Raw genomic sequence first — 20,076 nt, 5'->3', positions numbered from 1 at the left:
AAAGTTGAGACAGAGTATCAGGCTTTACAGAGTTATTTCTTGAGGCATCTTTAAGTGACCTTATAGAAACAATGGAATACTGGGTAACAATCTAAGAGTCAAATCAAAAAACGACTACTTGGTTAAATACATACCAAGTGGTGTTACAGTGTACTAACCAGAGTTAAACAGAGGGATTTTCACCCCTCTACCACTTATGTAGGGTAAGTTAAATAATTTGATGACTGATAACAATTGTCTTATTTTAAATATACTCATCCGTATGCATGTCACTACGTACTATATTTCTTATCTCAAAATATTGCCTATAAAATTTGTTTACTTAGTCAAAATAATTGCCTAACATAATTTCCCCTCAAAGTTGTCAAAAGAATAATGTTATTCCCTTAGGCAGGCACTCAAGCACCGAGAGAAAAGCCACATCTGAGTATCTGATGTATTTTATTTGTTCACATTTATCCTATTTGAGGTTAACACTACTTCATTGGACCGTTTAAAAATCATTCTGTAAACAAAATAAAAAACAGCAGCAATAGCTAAAATAAGGACATGATGGATACTAAAATAAAGGAATATGGTGGAAGGAATATTCTGAATAAGCAAAGGAAATGTGACCATGATTATGAATTCTACAATAAGAAGAAAAAAACACCAACATCTGCAAAAAACAAAACTCCAATAAAAAAGAAGGAAGAATTCAAAGTGCAGGTGCGATAGTTTCCACTTCCAAGTCCGTTCAGGAAATAGAGCATACTATTCTTTTAATATAAAGTGACAAGTTCCGCTTTAAACATTCAGATATGTTATCTTGCAGATTTTTTTTTTCAGTTTACATTATCTCTACATTGGTTTAACTGGAACGACAGTCATATGTGATACATGGTATAATTTCTTGAACCTATGGAGAGTATGGAAATGATAAAGTTTATTGTTTTATTTTTTGCTTTATTTGCAATGAGTAACAAGAAGCTGAAAATCCAGCATGAGAAGCATCAGTTCTTTACTCTTCCCCAAATCCCCCCAAAATCCTGAGCCCGCTTATCATTTTTGCTGCCACTTTGAGGTTCTCTGCAGCAAAAGACTGTTCATATCCCCTGAATTCTGGCCAGCTGACTTAACTAATCATTTTTTTTAATGCAAAATTGGTCTGGTATTTGTCCAAATTGATCAAATAGAAGTGTGATTCTGGCATTACACAGAAATCACTCACACTTCTGTAACTGCTTAGAACCTCAAACGGGAATACTGGTTGAACATGATTTTTGAATAGAGGACTTTTATGAAATATATTTCAAATCTTAAAAAATATGTTTAATGCTCCCTAAAAGTGGTATAAGATCTACCTTAGCTGACAATGCCCATTCCATTGAAGAACATTCTGTGTTTGTGGCATTACACTTTCCTTTCAGCTCTAATTCTATTTTTAAAAAAGCCCAAATGCACAATGGCTGCTGCCTTCTTTAGCGTTAAACAGCACTATGTATTTTTTTAAACCATGTGGACAGCTCAACAGCAAGATTAAGAAGTTATAATACACACATATCACAGAGTCATCTTTTTTTTGGAATTCACTGAATAAACTGCATTCTGGTAAATCCCCCTCCCCGCAACGAGAGTGTACTCTACCTACATTGAGGCGTTTAAATATTTCTCCAACAGTTTTCATTGTATTATATTATGAAAACACTAGGCTTCAAGCCGGGTACTAATAAATATTTAATTTAAAAGGAAGGAAAGAAACCCCAACACAGAAGAACATAAAAAAGACCCTTCCCACCCCGCCCCCACCTCCGCGTCCCCAGTGAAGGCGCCGGAGTCAGCCGGACAGGGCCGATATCTCGTAGTCACTGGCCGAGGTGAGGGGCTTGCCCATCATCCGGATGTTTTTTGCACTGGTGATCCTGGCCATCATGCACACGGGCTTGTCAAAGTACTTCACCAGGGCCGGCTCTGTCAGGAGGGAGGCCAGGAACTGCTCGAAGGTGATGGCCCAGTCCCGGTCCAGGCTGGTGCTCCGGGGCAGCGCCGCGGTGCCCTCGCCGCTGCGCACCAGGACCGTGTCCTCCCCGATGTCCTCGCAGTGCAGCTTGTCCTCCTCGTGGGAGCCGGCGCTCAGCACCGAGTACGAGGACATGGAGCTGTCGTCCTTGGTGTCGTCGTCGGAGATGAGCATGGAGGAGCAGACCCCGTTGTCCCGGGGCGAGGAGTCCTCCAGCTTGATGTCCTCCATCTGTCCCCCCAGGGAGTGTTCCTCGCCGTCCCCCGCCAGGCTGGCCGGGAGGGGCTCCAGGGACTCCCGCACGGAAGGCTGGCCAGGCCCCTTCTTGGGGAAGAGGACGCCCGGGAGGCCCTGGTTGCAGGACGGCCCGCTGCCCCCGCTGCCGCCCTCCTTGGCAGGCTGGCTGGCGAAGAGCTTGCCCACTTCCCCGATCTCCAGCAGGAGGCTGGTCACCGCGGCCGTGGCGTGGTACAGCTCCTGCTCATTGGGGTCCTCGCTGAACATGTTATACATCGTCTTACACAGCTCGATAAACTGCCCCTGAAAAGGGATTTGGGAAAACACAAGACTGTGACCGCCTCACCGGTGAGCAGAGAGGCGGGACCAAGGTGGACTGCAATGCCATTTAACATCAGGACTCCTACAAGATCCCTGGAAAGTCCTACGTTAGGGTAGATGGATGTGTAGTTCAGTTGCTTCATTGATGGTTCCTTTTTTTAAGTTGGAAAAACTTCCAACATCCATGAAGTAGAAAGAATGAAATAATACACCTTCATAATGGTACCCATAGTCTGGAGTCAAGAAGGACCACATTATACAAATGTTTCACTAACTCTATCCTTTCTTGAAGTATCTAAAGTAAATCGCAGACTTCATCGCCTCTCACGCCCACACACATCAGAATGCAGCCCAGGTTTTCCAAGGTCGGCTCACATCCCGTCTCCCATGACACATCTGCTGGGGTCCCTGGACAGAAGTAACGCCTTCCACCCCCACCCAGATGACTTATCTGTTCTTCTGTTAGAAAAAAGCATTTTCACCCTGTGTTATAATTATTTATATTGTTTTAGCTCCCTCATTACATTTCAACTTTTTGAGGAAAAAAAAAAAGTCAGACACCTTTAGAGCTGAGCACAGTGGTTTGAAAACAGCATGAGCTTGTCTTCTGAGTCTCTGAAGGTGTTTTTAATGATTAGGATGAGAATGCATGTACTCTCAAAATGGAGTATTTCATTTTCTCTGAGGAGGTCATTTTCTCAAAACAGAGCATACTTTTGATGCACAAAACAGACCCAAACAGGTATTAATTAAGTGCCCCAAGTAGCCATTCTCTTTGAGGGGTACTTACTCTACATGTATCTATGCCTGGAAAACAGAGCTTCAAGGTTCGAAATGAATGACTCGAACTGTTCAGTACTCACCTGATTCAGTTTGGGTAAATCTTTTGCATTCTTTGATTTAGGCTTATTTTCTGGAGTCCAGAGTCTCAGATAATTACGATTTTCTTGAGAATTTGCCCTTTTCCCTAAAACCCAGATGTTTAGAAATCAAGGGTCAAGAAGCAACTGTTGAACCAGCAGTATGGGGAAATACAGAGAAGGGAAAGTCTGTACCTCTGTCCGGCTTTAGACTCACTGTAACAAAGCCATCGTCGGCACCGTGTTTGCTTCTGCTGTCCAGCCCAACCACTGCCAAGAAAGATTTAGAAGAAAACAGGACCATGTCACATGATAAACCCATAGATTTAGCACGTGTCATAGAAAACAGAAAAGCCTCTATGTAGGGTTGCCTGATTTAGCTAAACAAACAAAACAGAAACAAAAATGAAACCATGGCACATCGAGTTGAATCTGAACTTGAGATAAACAGCAAATGATTTTTTGAAGCATTAAGTGAGTCCCAAATACCACACGGGACATACTTAGGCTAAACAAATTATTTTTTGTCTATCTGAAATCCAGATTTTACTGGAGTCTCATATTTTACCTGATTAACCCTGTCACATGTGATTGATTGACCAGCTTTGCAGGCAACTTTTTCCAATAACAGAGGGCCCTGTGGGAAGGAAAGTCACTTACCATGTGTGCATTCAGGGGTGATGTCTTCAAAGAAGTACTGAGTTGCTTCAAAGGCAGAATCTGGCTCATCTTGATCAGAGGATGGTTCTGGAGAGGGTGAGAGATGATTCTCATTCTGGTAGGGCCATGACTCAGTGAAAGTGTGCTTCAATTGTTAAAGAAATGACAGGGGAGCAGGAGAAGCTAAAGTTACAAAACTGGGGTGGGGGGGTCACATCACTGGGGGACCTTGAAGGCCCCCTGCCTCTAAAACCATATGGGGGAGGGGCTCACTTCATTTCTAACTCTACCTTCCTTTTTAACAACCCCACACCAAAGTATCCCTTTTTTTGTATTCCTTTTTTTGGAGACTTTCCTAAATCCTATAGAACGATGCTTTACAAACCAAATTTTAGGAAATTGTGTGCTATGATAATTCCCAAATCTATAGTTTTACCGTATCTCTAGCCTTAGAGCCATTCCCTCCTCATTTTCTTCCTTCTTTTCCTTCTTTCCTTCTTTCTTTCCTTCCTCCTTTCTTTCTTTCTTTCTTCCTTTCATTTCTCTCTTTCTTTCATTTCTTTCTTTCTCTCTTTTCCTCCCACCACCCCCTCCCTCCCTCTTTCCTTCCTTTCTCTCTCTCTCTCTCTCTGTGTCTGCTGCATACATCCAGCTGGAGGCCAACCTTATTTAAAACTGAACTCAAAACCTTACCATCTTTTGCACTGTTTCTGTCAGTGGTAAAACTGCTCCCCCTAGACTCAGAATCTCAGTCCTTGTACCTCATGGGTTACCCAACACTACTTACTCATTCTCTTCTGGTACTCTGCTCTTTTCTGTTACCACGACTCATAGGAAAATCAGGAAATGACTATTGAATCTAGCTGATTCAGGAACTCATGTAAATAGTATTGTTCAGTTTGTTCCTGGGGACCAATGAGTGGCTTTGTATATCAAAAAAGAGGCAAAGAGACAAACAGGCAAACAGGTCACACCAAAAAAGATTTCAGGCCAGGCCGGGGTTACACATGTTACTCTGTGGAGCTCACTTACCAGGCAAGACGTGCATTTTGTACAGGAGTTTGAGTTTCTCTGTGAGGTCCCCATGGCACGCGGCACCTAGGAGTCACACGAGTACCAATGTGAAATGCATCATACGTGCTGGTAACCCCTCCGGCCTGTAGTGTCCCCCCGAAGAGTCTGCCCTACACAAACTGAAGCCAAGACATTGTGTGACAGAAAGTCTGGCCAGGACACATTTTGTTCAAAATCTCTGGAACCAGGATTTGTACTTACTATGTGCCCTTGGGAGCGTGAACCTCTCTGTACCTCAGTTTCCCCTCTGTGAGGCAGGATGATAAACAGAAATTTCCACCAGGGGGTCTTGACTTCAGGACCCATAAAATGTGAGAACTAAAGGTGTTAACACTGAGAATAGCGCCTGGCACAAAATAAATTAGTGTTATCAATAAGCAAGTTCAGGTCACTGGGCCTCAATACCCCAGATTACTGTAAAGAGTTCAGAAATAATCTCAATACATATTTGAGAGTGCTTCAGATTACTCATTTTAGAAATCCTTTTCAGCTGCTTTTAGGTTCTGTTAAATATTTCTTCAGTTTAATTTAGCCTAACCCAGCCGCCATTATATCACCATTGCTTCCACCCAAAGAATCCTGTAACTTTTGCCCTTACGTACATCAGGAATCAGAAAACCCTTTGTAAATACGGATTCTCAGAGCACCTAGCTGAAGATTAACTGGATTTGGGAAAAGAGGAATCACAGGATCTGGACTGGCTGGCAGGGACATCGGGGTTATCTTATCTGACCTCCCACTTAACGTGGGACCTCGTCACACATCCACGTCCACATCCACATAAGAGAGGACCCAGCACCTGCTGGAACGTCCTCATCGACGGGGAGCTCATCCCAACCAGAGGCGCCTCACGCCCCTGGGGAGTTCTCCAAACACTGAAAGTGCTTCTACCATCTTCACTTTGGACAGCATCCTCAGCCTGCAGCCTCAGCTTCGTCAAGTTCATGGGCCGTGTGAAAGGTGAAATGCTGTGTCCACGTGCCTGTGTCATTTTGGGGGAAGACACTGTGCCTAGAACTCATCACATCTCAGACTTCATGATTCAAAGAAAAGCTTTAGAACAACTCCTCTCCCCCTTTCACGTCAGACAGAATAGGTCCTTCACCTCTTCAGTACGACAGTCCTTGGATTTTAAGGATAGCTGTCCTGTCCCCCTTAGGCTTATCTTTTCAAGGCAAATGTACGTTCCCCAGGATACACCTCTCTACATACTTCAGCTTTCTTATGTGACCTGATTTGTACACCTTTCCCTATTCTTACCCACATCCACCTTGTGTATTAATTAGTCCAGCAGTGTCCCCCTGGACAGAGAGCTCCAGAAGCCTCTTGCCCACTGAAGACAATAGTGGAACTGTTCTTGGCTCTTCCCCTAATGCAGCCCAGGACTGTGGTCCACTCTTCCTGCTCTTCACTCTGGAGTTTCGTACGGACCACATGGTTAACTAAACCCCAGAGTGTCTGCATGCTCACTAATACTAATCATGAAGAGAACGACAGACCTTTATTAACCATTCACGTTGTGTTAAGCCTATGTTAACTGCTTTCCACATGTATTTCACTGCCTTGTCACAATAACTGTAGGAGATGGGCACAATTAGTACCCCAACTTAGATGAGAAAAGTCAGGCTTAGTGATGTTAAGTAATAGGCTCAAGGTCATAAGCTAGTAAGTGGCAGGCCCAGGATTTGAACTCAGATTTGTCTGAGCCTAGATTCCAAGATTGAAACCACTATACCATCTATGCAGCCATACAGTTCTTTTACAGTCACTTCTCAAAATTTAAGACTCATGATTTATCCCTATCAATTTGTTTTTGCCAATCATTTCCTCCTCTAATATTTTTTAATCTTGCTGTTGTCCTCCAATGCATTGGCTGTCTCTCCCAGCTTCGTGTAGCCGACACATTTGGGTAGTATGCCTTCCCTACTTTCATAGTTTAAATTGCTATCCAGTACATCGTAATTATAGTGACAATAATAACTTAACACTTTTTGAGTCAGTCACTGTTGTAGGAACTTTACTTGAATTATTTCTTTTAGTCCTGACAGGAACTATTTTACAAGTGAGGGAACAACCACAGAGCTTAAATACCAAGCCAAGGTACTAGAAAACTTGTTGCTGACCACCAAGCTCTGGGTGCAGGGTTCAGCCAGTCATGGACTCACTGACTTCCACATCCTTCCAACTTTTCCATGTATAGCGAGTTATCTGTCAAATGACCAGCTGCATCATGACACCTACAGCATGTTTAGAAATGCTGCCTTCCTGCAACACCACTGGAAAAGGAGGTACAGCTAATTTGTGGCTTTGAATAGTAGCCCTTCATCTCTACCTTCATATAGACTGTCTGTTCACTAATTTCTAGAGGGATCTTTCTGGGGATTGACATTAAGATTACTCATCCATCTTTTCCAGAATTCATGCTTTTAGTTTCTTAAGACTTGAACCAAATTTCTCTTTTCTGGGTCCACTTATCTCCACTAGCTATAATCAACCCGCATAACTGACTACAGCTCTGAGACTCCTAGCAATCTGGGTGGAGTTTCCTTTGCTCAAAGAACTCAACTGCACTGAAGAAGCCTAAGTACTCTTAGCCACTGTTTTCACCATCTTGCACTGGAAGCTTCTCTTTCCTTTTCTGAAGATTCTGAAGAGTATTTACCTTGTTGGGGTTTGACAAAACATGAATAAGTTAAATATTTATATTTATTCCTATCGCTTTCTACACGTGTCTGGTATTTTCACCTTAAACATCTTTGCTGCAAGCATATTCGCCCCACAACTAATTGGCTGTGGAGGCCATTTTGCCGTAAAAGACAAAGGTAACTGGTCGGCAGTTATATTATACTAGAAAATAAGGGATCAATTTCTGTGAATCCTTCAGTGAGCTAATCTAAGCCAGATTCTGTTGACTGGATACCGAAGATGTGGTATATATGCAATGGAATACTGCTCAGCCATAAAAAAGAATGAAATATTGCCCTTTGAAGCAACATGGGTGGACCTGGAGATGGTCATACTAAGTGAAGTAAGTCAGACAGAGAAAGACAAATATCATATGATATTACTTATATGAGGAATCTAAGAAAATGATACAAATGAACTTATTTACAAAACAAAAGTGACTCACAGACATAGAAAACAAACTTATGGTTACTAAAGGGCGGAGGGGGAGGGATAAATTGGAGTTTGGGATTAGCAGATACAAACTACTATACACAAAATAGATAAACGACAAGGTCCTACTGTACAGCACAAGGAACTATATTCAATACTTTGTAATAACCTACAATGGAAAAGAATACGAATCAGAGTATATATGTGTATAACTGGATCACTATGTTGTACACCAGAAACTAATATAACATTATGAATCAACTATACTTCAATTTAAAAAAGATAAGGCAGGTTCTGCTAAAATGTTCACCACTTTCAAGAAACTTATGCTTATCAAGACTCACACAACCACCTCCTCTTGGGGGAAAGGAGGAGCTTGAGTCTTCCTTTGCCTCCCACTTCTAGTATCGTGTGATCAGTTCGGTAAAGATGGCAGCAGAGGGCAAGCTGCTGTATCCACATTAGCTAAAGAACCAATCGTTAGTGCTCTCGAGGGCTGTTGTGGATTGGTAGCCGCTTCTTTCGCAGTTGCCACATAGTTGGTAAACTTTTGGTTTTGACGAGTGGGAGGGATGACTGTGTCACCGAAGGATTTGTAAAGATATCCTGCTCTAGTGTCCTACCTGTCAACCAGTTATTTTATCTCTTAGGGCAGCATGGCTTTATGGTCAACTAGCTGTGCTGTGAAACTGCTTGTGGCAGAGATGTTTACGGCAAAAATTCCTAGAACTCTTTCTATGTGTTGAACGTATCTCTTTTTCCTCCTCCTTATTCTTGCCCAAAGGTGATTTTTAAAAAATCTCCTTTTTGACAGACACCAATGTGACAGTAAGTAGTTACTTTGGGGCAGAAAAGATTAGGAGAGGATCAAAAGGGTCTTCAGCCTTGTCTGGATTATTTCACTTTTCTAAAAAGCAGGATGTATTTATGTGTTACTTGTGTAATTAAAAATTAACACCTCCTTCTTCCCTTAAAAAAAAAAAAATCCTGTTTGCTGTCCTCAGCACAGCGTAAAGAGAAAAGGATGAGCTTTTGAGACAGCCCTTGTCTGAATCCTGAGTCAGCAAGAACTCACTGTGCCTTTCAGTTCAGTTCAATAACACAGATGTATTGACTTGCTAAAAACAAATGTCCCAGCAAGTTGCTTAACTTTTCTGAGCCTCCATCTCTTTAACTGAAAGTGGGGATAGTACTAGTCAGCAGATGGGTAGTAAAGCATAACAGCAACCACACAGACTGTGCTTCCGGGGCGCCTGAGTTCAAACTCCAACTTTGCAGATGTGCGCTGTCGGTGAATCAGATGCACGTAAAGCACCAGGGCAGTGCCTGGCTGAGCACGTGCTGTATAAATGTTAGTTATCGGTACTGTTACTACCTCAAAGGTCTATTGTTTGGATTATGTGCTAAAGTACAAGTTCTAAAGCATCAGAACAGTGCCTGCATTCTTAATAAAGGCCAGGTTCCTCCCTGTCCTCCCTTCTAAACATACATATGATGCTTTACACAAATTGTTTTTTCTTACCTCGGAGGACCTCATCTATACCCCTTTGCCTTTTTAAATGCCATCATCTTCCTCTGGCCTTTAAGCCTTCCAATCATTACAGATGTAGGGTAGTTTTTGGAATCACTGTTAGCACTCTACCTGACACCTTCACCTTTCCCTGGGCAGGTCATTTTTGAAGTGCATGGACCAACATCATAGAGTGGCACAATTAGAATTAAAAAGATTTTTCCTTCTTTTCTCCTGGCAGCCTGACAACATAATGCCTGCTACATCCACAACCTTGCATTGGGCAAGCTAAGTTCAACAGCCATGTGGCTTTTTTGCTCAAATATTAATCGAACAGGAGTCCAACAGAAACAGGGCAGTAAACAGTCAGACAGAGAGGCTGACAAGCAGATGCTGCCTGTGAGTTGAGGGTATGCATTCTCACGATGGATGGCCCTCTCTCCCCGAAAAATGGAGAGAAAGATTTCCATTTATATTGCAGAGCTGCTGTGGGTTTTCTCCAGCCCTTTATTAAAAACACTATGCAATATCTTATATAATTTTATGAAATTATATGTACTATAAATATTTTTTTCTGACAGAGAAAAGCAATCCATCCAAACATTTCTTCTTCCCTTATAAAGTTATCGTCTTCAGTTTCAGTGTTTAAGTCGGCACTCTTGCAAACTCTCTGATAATGTATTTTAACTAGTGCAGATTACTATCTAATGTAGACGCCAGTGATTTAATCATACATCCATTAACTAAAAACAAATTTTGGAATCAGCTTGCAAACCCTAAAGTGTGCTCCTCTGTCCTTTAAACCCCATCTTCTGAGGCAAGTGGGGTTGTGGTCCTGAGGCAGCACAGAAGACCAGGGCAATTACTCTCCCATCCCCTCCCCCCCAACTCATGCAACACCATCACGTCCTTACTCAGCCCAGAGACAAACTCTCGGAAGTTGATCAGAGAGTCTCCATTTTCATCTAATAACTGGAATAAGCGGGAGGCCAGCACATCAGAGTGAGTTCCACAGGCCCAGGGAAAGAGCAGAGCAAACATGCCCTTGAACTGCTCAAAGTCGATGCGATACTGCTCCAGGTAAGGCAGGCTGGGGTCGTGCCGGTCCAGCGCATTGCTGCTTCCGCCCCAGTAGCAGCTGGTTAGATGTTCCGCCTGAAAAATCAAAGAACAGGGTTGCACCTCACAGCAAATACCAGGAAGAAAGATCTTCCCTCAGATTTGGAAAAAGGCTTTAGGTCCCCCATGTGTATGTCCTGGGACAGTGCTCTGGTCCCAGGGCACCCTCGTCTTCTCTTCTATATACATCTCCACCTGACCACCCTCCACCAACTCCATGGCAACCACCTCTGCGGTTTCCATTTGACATGAAAAACCCAGTTCAATTGCTGGAGTAGGTGAAGAAAGAAAGTGAATGCCCCCTTTTTTTCTTCTCCTTTACATACACGCTCAAGCATTTTAAGAAATTAATTCCTGGAAACCATAAGTAAAACAAAAAGACAACCTATGGAATGGGAGAAAATTTTTGCAAATGAAACCAACAAAGGCTTGATCTCCAGAATATATAAGCAGCTCATGCAACTTAATAAGAAACAACCAAACAACCCAATCCAAAAATGGGCCAAATACCTAAACAAGCAATTCTCCAAGGAAGACATACAAATGATCAATAGGCACATGAAAAAATGCTCAATATCACTAAGTATCAGAGAAATGCAAATCAAAACTACAATGAGGTATCACCTCACACCAGTCAGAATGGCCATCATTCAAAAATCCACAAATGACAAATGCTGGAGAGGCTGTGGAGAAAGGGGAACCCTCCTACACTGCTGGTGGGAATGCAGTTTGGTGCAGCCACTGTGGAAAACAGTGTGGAGATTCCTCAAAAGACTAGGAATAGACCCAGCAATCCCACTCCTGGGCTTATATCCAGAAGGAACCCTACTTCAGGATGACACCTGCACCCCAATGTTCAGAGCAGCACTATTTACAATAGCCAAGACATGGAAACAGCCTAAATGTCCATCAATGGATGAATGGATAAAGAAGCTGTGGTCTATTTATACAATGGAATACTACTCAGCCATAAAAACCGACAACATAACACCATTTGCAGCAACATGGATGCTCCTGGAGAATGTCATTCTAAGTGAAGTAAGCCAGAAAGAGAAAGAAAAATACCATATGAGATCACTCATATGTGGAATCTAAAAAAAAAAAAAAAAACACACAAAGCATAAATACAAAACAGAAATAGATTCATAGACATAGAATACAAACTTGTGGTTGCCAAGGGGGCGGAGGGTGGGAAGGGATAGACTGGGATTTCAAAATTGTAGTATAGATAAACAAGATTATACTGTATAGCACAGAGAAATATATACAATTTCTAATGGTAGCTCACAGAGAAAAAAATGTGACAATGAATATATATATGTTCATGTATAACTGAAAAATTGTGCTATACACTGGAATTTGATACAACATTGTAAAATGATTATAAATCAATAAAAAAAAGTTTAAAAAAAGTTAACTCCTGTAAAGACAAACAAGTCTCTTTTTTTTTTTTTTTTTAAGAAATACATAGAATGTTAACCTGAAAAGGATCAGTAATTCAGGCAATCTGATCACCTTGTTTCCTAAGTGAGGGCGGTACAGCCCAGAGGGCAAGTGGCTTCCACAAGGTCATCCAGCCAGCTAGTCAGAGCAGAATCATGATGCGATTCTGGGTTTCCAAATTCCTAGTTCAGTGTTGTGTCCCGTAAACCCCCAGCTTCCAGGTCACCAAAAACCACACAGATATTATCCTAGCCATCAAGTATTCAGGCCACAGGTGTGCGGTCTTCCTGGTTCACACATCTGAAAATAGCTCCATTAAACTCGTGAGCAGGGACCACTAGGGTGAGGATAACAGAGATCCAACAAAAGGCTTCCTGTTTCTGTCCTTGGAAACAAGGCTGCCTCTTTATTCATGAGGTCATATTGATTCTGGCAGATATCCATGCCCATTCTAGGAAGACCACAAAGATAAAATAGCTAACAGAAAGGCCAGGAAGAATCCCCCCTCCCCCCACTACACAGGTGTTTACAGTGAGCACTGGGCATCCAAAGGGAGCCTTTATTTTTTACTTTATTCCCTGCTGTACTCTCTATTTCATTATCAGCATGTATAATATTTCAAACAGCAAAAAGCACTTTGAAAACAGATCTTTCCCTCTTGCCTGAGGGCTCTGAGAAGGGGGTGTCAGTGGTGAGTGTGTAGTCCTTCAGTGCTGCTCTCACTTAGAATGGAGCAAAGAAGACCAATGTCTTTATCCTGATTGTTTACTGCAGTTGTAGCTAACAACCCCCCAAAAAAGAGAGGAGTGGGAGTGGCAGGACAGGAGGAAGGAGAGGTTTCTGCAGTGCAGCCTTAGCAGAATAAAGGAAGCGTGTCAAGCTCACCTGGCTTTGGGCTGCACCCCTGCTGCTGGGCGTGGGGTGGGCAGTGGTGACAGTGGTGATGTCAGAGGGAGGGAGGCAGAGGCTGAGGTCCGAGGGCCACGTGGGTTAAGCTCTACTCTGAATTATCAGTGATGCCCAGCAGCCCTCTGGGGGTGGGACGGTGTTGGTGATACAACCTCCGGGAGGGGTCCTCTTTACTTGAGCTATGTCAGTGGATAAAGGTTACCCAGAGCATTTCCTCTAACTGGAGTGCCCACATTCCTCTGGAACCAGAGGAATGTGGTGCAGGCACCTTCACGGTGCTCACCCCATCACGAAACAACCAGCCATGCAGATCGAGCATGTCCCTCCTCCTTGATGAGACCTCCTACTCCATCACTTAGGGACTGGGGACCCGAGATTGAAAAAGGACTAACTGAGAAAGAGTTCAAGAGAAACCAAGGCACAGGGGCCCTGAGCCACATTTTCCACCAAATCTGCCTCAGGGTGGCAGCCTTTCACCTTTTTTGTTTTTAAACAAGTTTTAGCCCAAAGCCCAAGCAGAAAGCTCTGTGGGAGATGACTGTCTCTTTCCTTTGTATCCACAGAAACCCCCCTAGGAACTGGCTTTTTAAAGGACTAAAGAGTCTGGCAGGGTGTCTCACACAGTAATGCCTCAATAAATGTTTGTTCAGTTGAAATAAAGCCATTTGAAGTGTTCAGAAGACTCAAGAAAGAGTCCATTACTGAAATCTTTATCTTGGGTTCTGCAGTACAAGGCTCCTTCCCATCTTGACAGCAACCAAGGGCCTTGGGTTCCGTCTCGGGGTGCTCAGCAGACATGGAGAGCTCGTGTTTGTTAACACACACTTAGGAGAGAGTGTACTAAGCACTTTCCTTATACTTTGGTACATAAGGGAAGCTTTCTTCAGGCATATCCTCAGCATACAAATGCCACACCTGGTACCTGGAGGTGCACAGACTAGAGACGGCAGGGGTGCCCAGAGAGAAGACATGGCTTTAGTGATCTCTGAATCTGGGACTTCTGCACAACCAGTCCTGGTCCTCCAGTTCCTGGTATCCCCCAAAGTCAGCCTCCTCTTTCAAATGTCATAGCCCTTCCCATTATCTGTCCATGGTCTTGCTGCCTCCAGCTGCTACTCCCACTTGTTTAGTTACCCCAAATCCTGGCCCTACCCTCACCACCCTGGAAGCAGATTTCTTCTGGTTCTCAGTATCCTTTTAAAATCTGATCTCAATGGGATCCTTGTATTTTGTTTGTTTGTTTTGTACCCAGTTGGGTCGTTACATTTTTCCTCCATGAAACAAAGAGGGACCCCTTCTTTACGGCTAGCCGACTTACACCGAGCCATTAACTACAGAGCTTTATGTGTATGAACAGAACACGAATGAGTAGAGACTTCACCGTCAAGGGCTGAATGCGGCTGGTGGGGGCACTGCTGTCCACTCCCTCGGTCAGGCTGCTGGGCTGCACAGAGTGCATCGCTATCCAGCTATGAAACCTGAATCTCTCTGCACCCACATCAGAGGCATGCAGAGATGGTACTAAATTGAAAACTGATCACTGATTTACGTAGGCATTCAACATGCATGTTTGGAACACCTATCGGGGGAGACTAGACTCGGCATTTAGCGAAACAAAAGTAAATAAAACTTTTTATTTTATTTATCATCACATTCTCTGATCCTGAGGTCTGTCAGTGTCCCGTTCAGATCTTTATGTTTGTCCCTTTATGTCTGTCCCTGAACTACTGTTGCAGTCCTCAACACAGCCAAGTTTAGTTCTGGAAGTAAGAGGCACTGTATACAAGAAACCAGCCAGTTAGAGATAGTGATAAAATTGGTACCTGTACAAAAGGCATCTTTTTAAGACTTTCCCTATCAATTGCCACATTTGTACCTCTGATGTTGGTAATGACAGCTATGACAAAAGTATTTTTTTCTAGAAGGAAAAACATTCTACACTGCTGTATTTATTAACATAATATTTTCTTACTCAGGATCAAGATTGGTAATGGGCTGAATTAGAAATGGAAATAACAGAAATTTAAACAATTAGGCTTTTGCTCAGACATCTGAGCAGCTTTGGTCTTATTCTAGCTACATATCTCTCTTCAATAAAAAGTGCCCTAGCTTAGTATAGAAAGCTATTAGGATGCTTTAATATAGTTTAATATAGGAAATTATAATTTACAAGAGTTTCAGGCAGAATTTAAACTTGATTGCTGTTGTTCTAATGAATATTATAAAGTGATCCCCTGTTTTTTAAGTCCAGGGAGACGTCTAAAATATTGTATGGAGTGGAAGAAAGCTAAAAGATCAACTTAAATGAGTTCTACAAACACCTTTATTTTTCATATTCAGCACTCCATTTTTATACTCTCAGCTCTGTCTTCCTGTTTATGCATGTTGGCACTCATGCTGTCCCTTCATAATTTAACAGAAGAATCTAGAACTCACTGAATTATTCAACTCCTTTATTTCCCTGAATGTACACAAGTTTTCTTTGAAACTCACCTTGAAAAGAGCATAAAGTTCCTCCAGCTCATCAATGGTAAAGGAAGTTTCTGTCACAATAGTTCGTACCTATAAGAAGAATAAACACAATGAATTTCATAAACTCAAAAATATCCTAATGGGAAAAGTTCCTGATTTTCTCCTTTTAAATCATCTTCAGTCTGTCAGACAGGAATTTACGAGTCGCCAGGAGTGCAGGGAAGGACGGAGAAGGAAGGCCACGTGCCGTTTCTCGAAGGACTCACCACATTCCGCTTCGTGGTATCCTCCAGTGTCTGGATCACCTTCAGTCTCTGTTTGAATCTCATCTGCTCAATGAGATCTGCCCGGATAGTTCCAAATTTCTGGAAAGGAGCAATATTGACAGGTCTGAGAAATCTGCTAAAGCACACAGTGCCCTTTCAGCAGGACTGATGGAGGCACAGCCCTGATACACACAGGAAATATCCTGTCCAGTCAGAGGCCTCCTAGACCACATCTTGATTTACTGTATTATCTTTGTTTATTTTAAAACCATTTAACAGCCATCAATAAATAACAGAAAATTCTCGTGCTTCTTACCAGCTGAACTAAATTTCAAAGCCAAATGAGTCTCACACAGCACAGTTTGTAAGGAAGAAAAGGGTTAAATAAGGCTACAAGGACCATTTGTGTATTAAAAAATGCTTTAAAGGAAGAACTTTCTTGACAGGAAGAAAAGAACTATCTATGGCCAACTGTCAAACTGGGAGGTTGGAAGGGATGTTGGTGTGAGGCTCCTTGTCTAGACCTCAAGTTCAACAGCATTTGTCTCTGGGTGGCAGACGCTGAGGGCTAGCTACCTTTTCAAACTCCAAAATGCCTAGCATTGCCTGAATGTTTATTGAACTACATTTCAAAAGCCAAATGAGCCTTCCAATTAGAAGGCAGAGAAAGATGTAAGGTTTCCTCTCCCTTAGTGGTGTGGAAGAAAAACAAAGAAATTCTGCCTCAAGTGCAACTCATGGAAGCAATGCTGCAATGGTCAAACACGTGTAAAGGGTACAAGAAGAGCTGACAGACAACAGCAAGTGTTGACAAAGGCATGGTGCAGCCAAAACTCTCATGTGCTGTTGCTCAGCGTATTAACTGGTACTACCATTTTGGAAATCCATCTGGCAGTATCCACTAAATCTAAACAGATACATACCTATGACGCAGAAGCTCCTCTCCTAAGTATACCCCAAAAAAAGTGTATATATATTTTTTACCAAAAGACATACACTAGAATATTCCTAGTGCCACTACTAGCCAAAAGCCAGAACCACTCAAATCTTCATTAACAGTAGCACAGATAAATACATTGTAGTATTGTCACACCATGGATTACTAAGCAGCAATGGAAATGAGCAATTTGGTTCATAATGCTGAGCAAAATAAACCAGAACCCAAAGAGCACATTCTGTGTAATTCCATTTACATGAAGTTCAAAAACAAAATTAATCTATGGTGCTAAAAGTCTGGAGAATTATTAACCTTGCTTGGGTGGATAGGGACAGGAAGGGGACACAAAGGGCACTTTTGGGGTGTGGTATTGATCTGGAAAATGGTCACATGGGTACGTTAAATGGACAGTTTGAAGAGTGCTTTTGCACATCCATACTGTGGCATATTACACAGAAATTTTAAAAAAAGAAAACTAATGTTGATGTAGACAATGACTTGGATGAACCTTAAAGAACTCATGCTGAATGAAAAAAGTGAATGAAATGAAGTAAGCCAGAAAGAGAAAGAAAAATATCATATGATATCATTCATATGTGATATGTGAAATCTAAAAAAAAAAAAAAAAAAGACACTATGAACTCATTTACAAAACAGAAACAGACTTGCAGATTTAGTAAACAATCTTATGGTTATCAGGGAATGGGGGTGGGAGGCGATCAATTTGGGAGTTTGTGATTTGCAAATGTTTGCCACTATATATAAAAATAGATTTTAAAAAAGTTTCTTTTTTATAGCACAGGGAACTATGTTCAATATCTTGTAATAAACTTTAATGGAAAAAAATATGAAAATGAATATATGTACGTATATGCATGACTGGGACACTTTGCTGTACACCAGAGAAAGACACATTGTAATTGTACTTCAATAAAAAAAAACATTATAAAGGGGCACAGAGCTTGAAAGGGGAGAGAGAAAAAAAAAGACAAATCTTAAAAGGATACATATTGCATATTTCTATTTATGTAACAATCATGAAATAACATGATTACAGAGATGGAGAACAGGAGAGGGAGAATAGACTAATGGTTGCTGGTGTTAGCCGGGGGGTGAGGGAGGAGTGGGTGTGGCTGTGAAGGAGTAACACTAGAGGTGAGGGTGCAGCTGAGTGCCTTGGCTGTGATGGGAGTTACACAAGGCGATGCACAGAGCCACAGACACACACACACAAATGAGTGCATGCAGAATTGATGAAACCTGAATAAGCCCTGTGGATTGGGCCAATGTCAATGTCTTGGTTTTGATTTCATATGGAGGTTGTTTGGGATGTTAGCACTGGGGAGGAAGCGACTTGGGGAGAAAAGGCATGTGACTTCCCTGTACGTTTCTTTGCTATCTCTTATAAATCGATTATGATTTAAAAATAAAAGCGGCTTTTTGTTTGTTTTGTTTTTTGAAGTTATGATGAAACATTTTATAACAGAAAATGATGAAGGAATCTGAAAAGTAAGCGACCATCAGGCAGCTGAGAAATTACCTTTGAATCTAAGACTACTGTGGGTATAGAGAGAGAACACTAGCTTTTTGAAATCATGAAATGAGGCCTAGCATTATCTAGCTAAGTCACATGTGAGAGACACCCCATGGCTGTCACACAGACAGTCACACCAAGATCCACAGATCGTCACACCAAGATCCACAGATCTGCTCTCCCTGCATGCAGAAAATTCAAAATTTCAACTGAGCATCCGGACACCCAGCAAACGAGCACATTTCCACCCTCCCCTTCTGTGCCAGGTGGCTTGTTTCCGGCCAAAATAATGTGAGCACAAGTGACTGAGGAGGGCCCATTAAGGGAAAGGGGTAGACACTCCCTGTCTCCTTCCTGCAGGGAGGAGACACTCCTCAAGAGTGAACTAAAAGAAGCCCGAGTCCCTGGTGCCGCTGAGCTCCACACCGGCCCTGAACTGCCTTGCTGGCTCAGAGTGAGAGGAAAACAAATTTCTATCGTGCTGACCTCTACTTTGGGGTCTGCTGTATGACAGCCTGGCCTGTGCTCCAACTAATACAAGAGCTAAAACCTATAAACTGCTTACTATGGACTATGGTGTTTGGCATAAATTTACATGTTTTGTGTTCATTCCATTTAATCTGACTCTCCTGGTTCTGTTTATGCCTCACTGGCTACTCCCTTTCTGTCTCCTCTGCACATCCCCCTCCATCCTGAAACCTTGGGGAACTCCAGGCTGAGTCTTAAAACCTCTTTTCTCCATCAACACTGACTCCCCAGGGACTCCCAGCACTGTTCACTGCCTCTCCTGTCACCACTGTGGTCTAAGCCACTACCGTCTCTTACAACAGTCCCCACACGGATCTTCGAGGCCCTCTACCTTCATTTTTCCCCTAGAAGCAAGAGTGGTCTTTCTAAAACCTGCGTCAGATGTACTGCTCCCTTGCTTTCAACTCCAGTGGTTTCACAGCTCACTCAGCGTCAAATTCCAAGTCTGACCAAGGCCCACAGCCCCCACCTTCCCCCTCCCTCCCCCAGCTAGCTCTCCATCACCTGCCACCACCCTTTCCTCACCCCGTCCAGGCACAATGGCCTCAGCTGTCCCTCAGACACACCATGCTGGCTCCGCTGCCAGCGGGGGCCTCTGCCCTGGCCACCCCCTCTTGCCTGGAAATTGCTTCTCTCAGACACCATGCACTGGTGTCCCCATGTCACTTGTGTCTCTGCTAAATGTCACTTCACCAGACACGCAGAGAAACTGCGCTCCCTATCTTTTCACCCGTTGTGTTCTTTCTGACTTGTCTGCCTCTCGCCCTGTACTATGAGGGTAGAGAGTGGACAGTCTGATTCACAGCAAGGGCTCAACACATGTTGGCTGAACACACTGAATCCTCAGCAGGAAAGACGTGCTCTTCTTACCTGCATTTCAGAAACGAGGGAATGGATGTTTACCAAATCATTAACTTGCCCAAGGCTGCAGAGCTGTGCAGCCAGGTGTGAATGCAGGCGGTCCGATGCTAGGGTTCGCACCCAGAGCCCGACCTCTGGGGGGCGCCCCAGGGGTTCACCTCTCTGACTTCCTCCAAGCACGGCTGGTGCTCAGTGATGCCTTGGTCTGCCAGATTCAGTAAATAAAGTA

At 42.9% G+C, this 20,076-nt stretch overlaps 1 protein-coding gene across 1 annotated transcript in view; it reads right to left on the bottom strand.

Moving 5' to 3' along the window:
- Positions 1-424: 424 nt before the first annotated feature.
- The window catches only part of TBC1D9 (TBC1 domain family member 9), a 106,763-nt gene continuing 87,111 nt past the window's right edge, over positions 425-20,076 (bottom strand). The window contains exons 14-21 of the mRNA XM_064493752.1: positions 15,988-16,086; positions 15,743-15,811; positions 10,693-10,933; positions 5,110-5,175; positions 4,078-4,164; positions 3,613-3,687; positions 3,421-3,524; positions 425-2,539 (exon numbers count right to left, since the gene is read on the bottom strand). Coding sequence (XP_064349822.1) covers positions 1,817-2,539; positions 3,421-3,524; positions 3,613-3,687; positions 4,078-4,164; positions 5,110-5,175; positions 10,693-10,933; positions 15,743-15,811; positions 15,988-16,086 — 1,464 coding nt within the window. The 3' untranslated portion in view covers positions 425-1,816. The remainder of the gene's footprint in view (positions 2,540-3,420; positions 3,525-3,612; positions 3,688-4,077; positions 4,165-5,109; positions 5,176-10,692; positions 10,934-15,742; positions 15,812-15,987; positions 16,087-20,076) is intronic.

Source organism: Camelus dromedarius, chromosome 1 (assembly GCF_036321535.1).
Source record: "Camelus dromedarius isolate mCamDro1 chromosome 1, mCamDro1.pat, whole genome shotgun sequence".
Taxonomy (NCBI): Eukaryota; Metazoa; Chordata; class Mammalia; order Artiodactyla; family Camelidae; genus Camelus; species Camelus dromedarius.
Note: the sequence above shows the minus strand (reverse complement) of the source record. Positions and strands in the feature narration are given on the sequence as shown.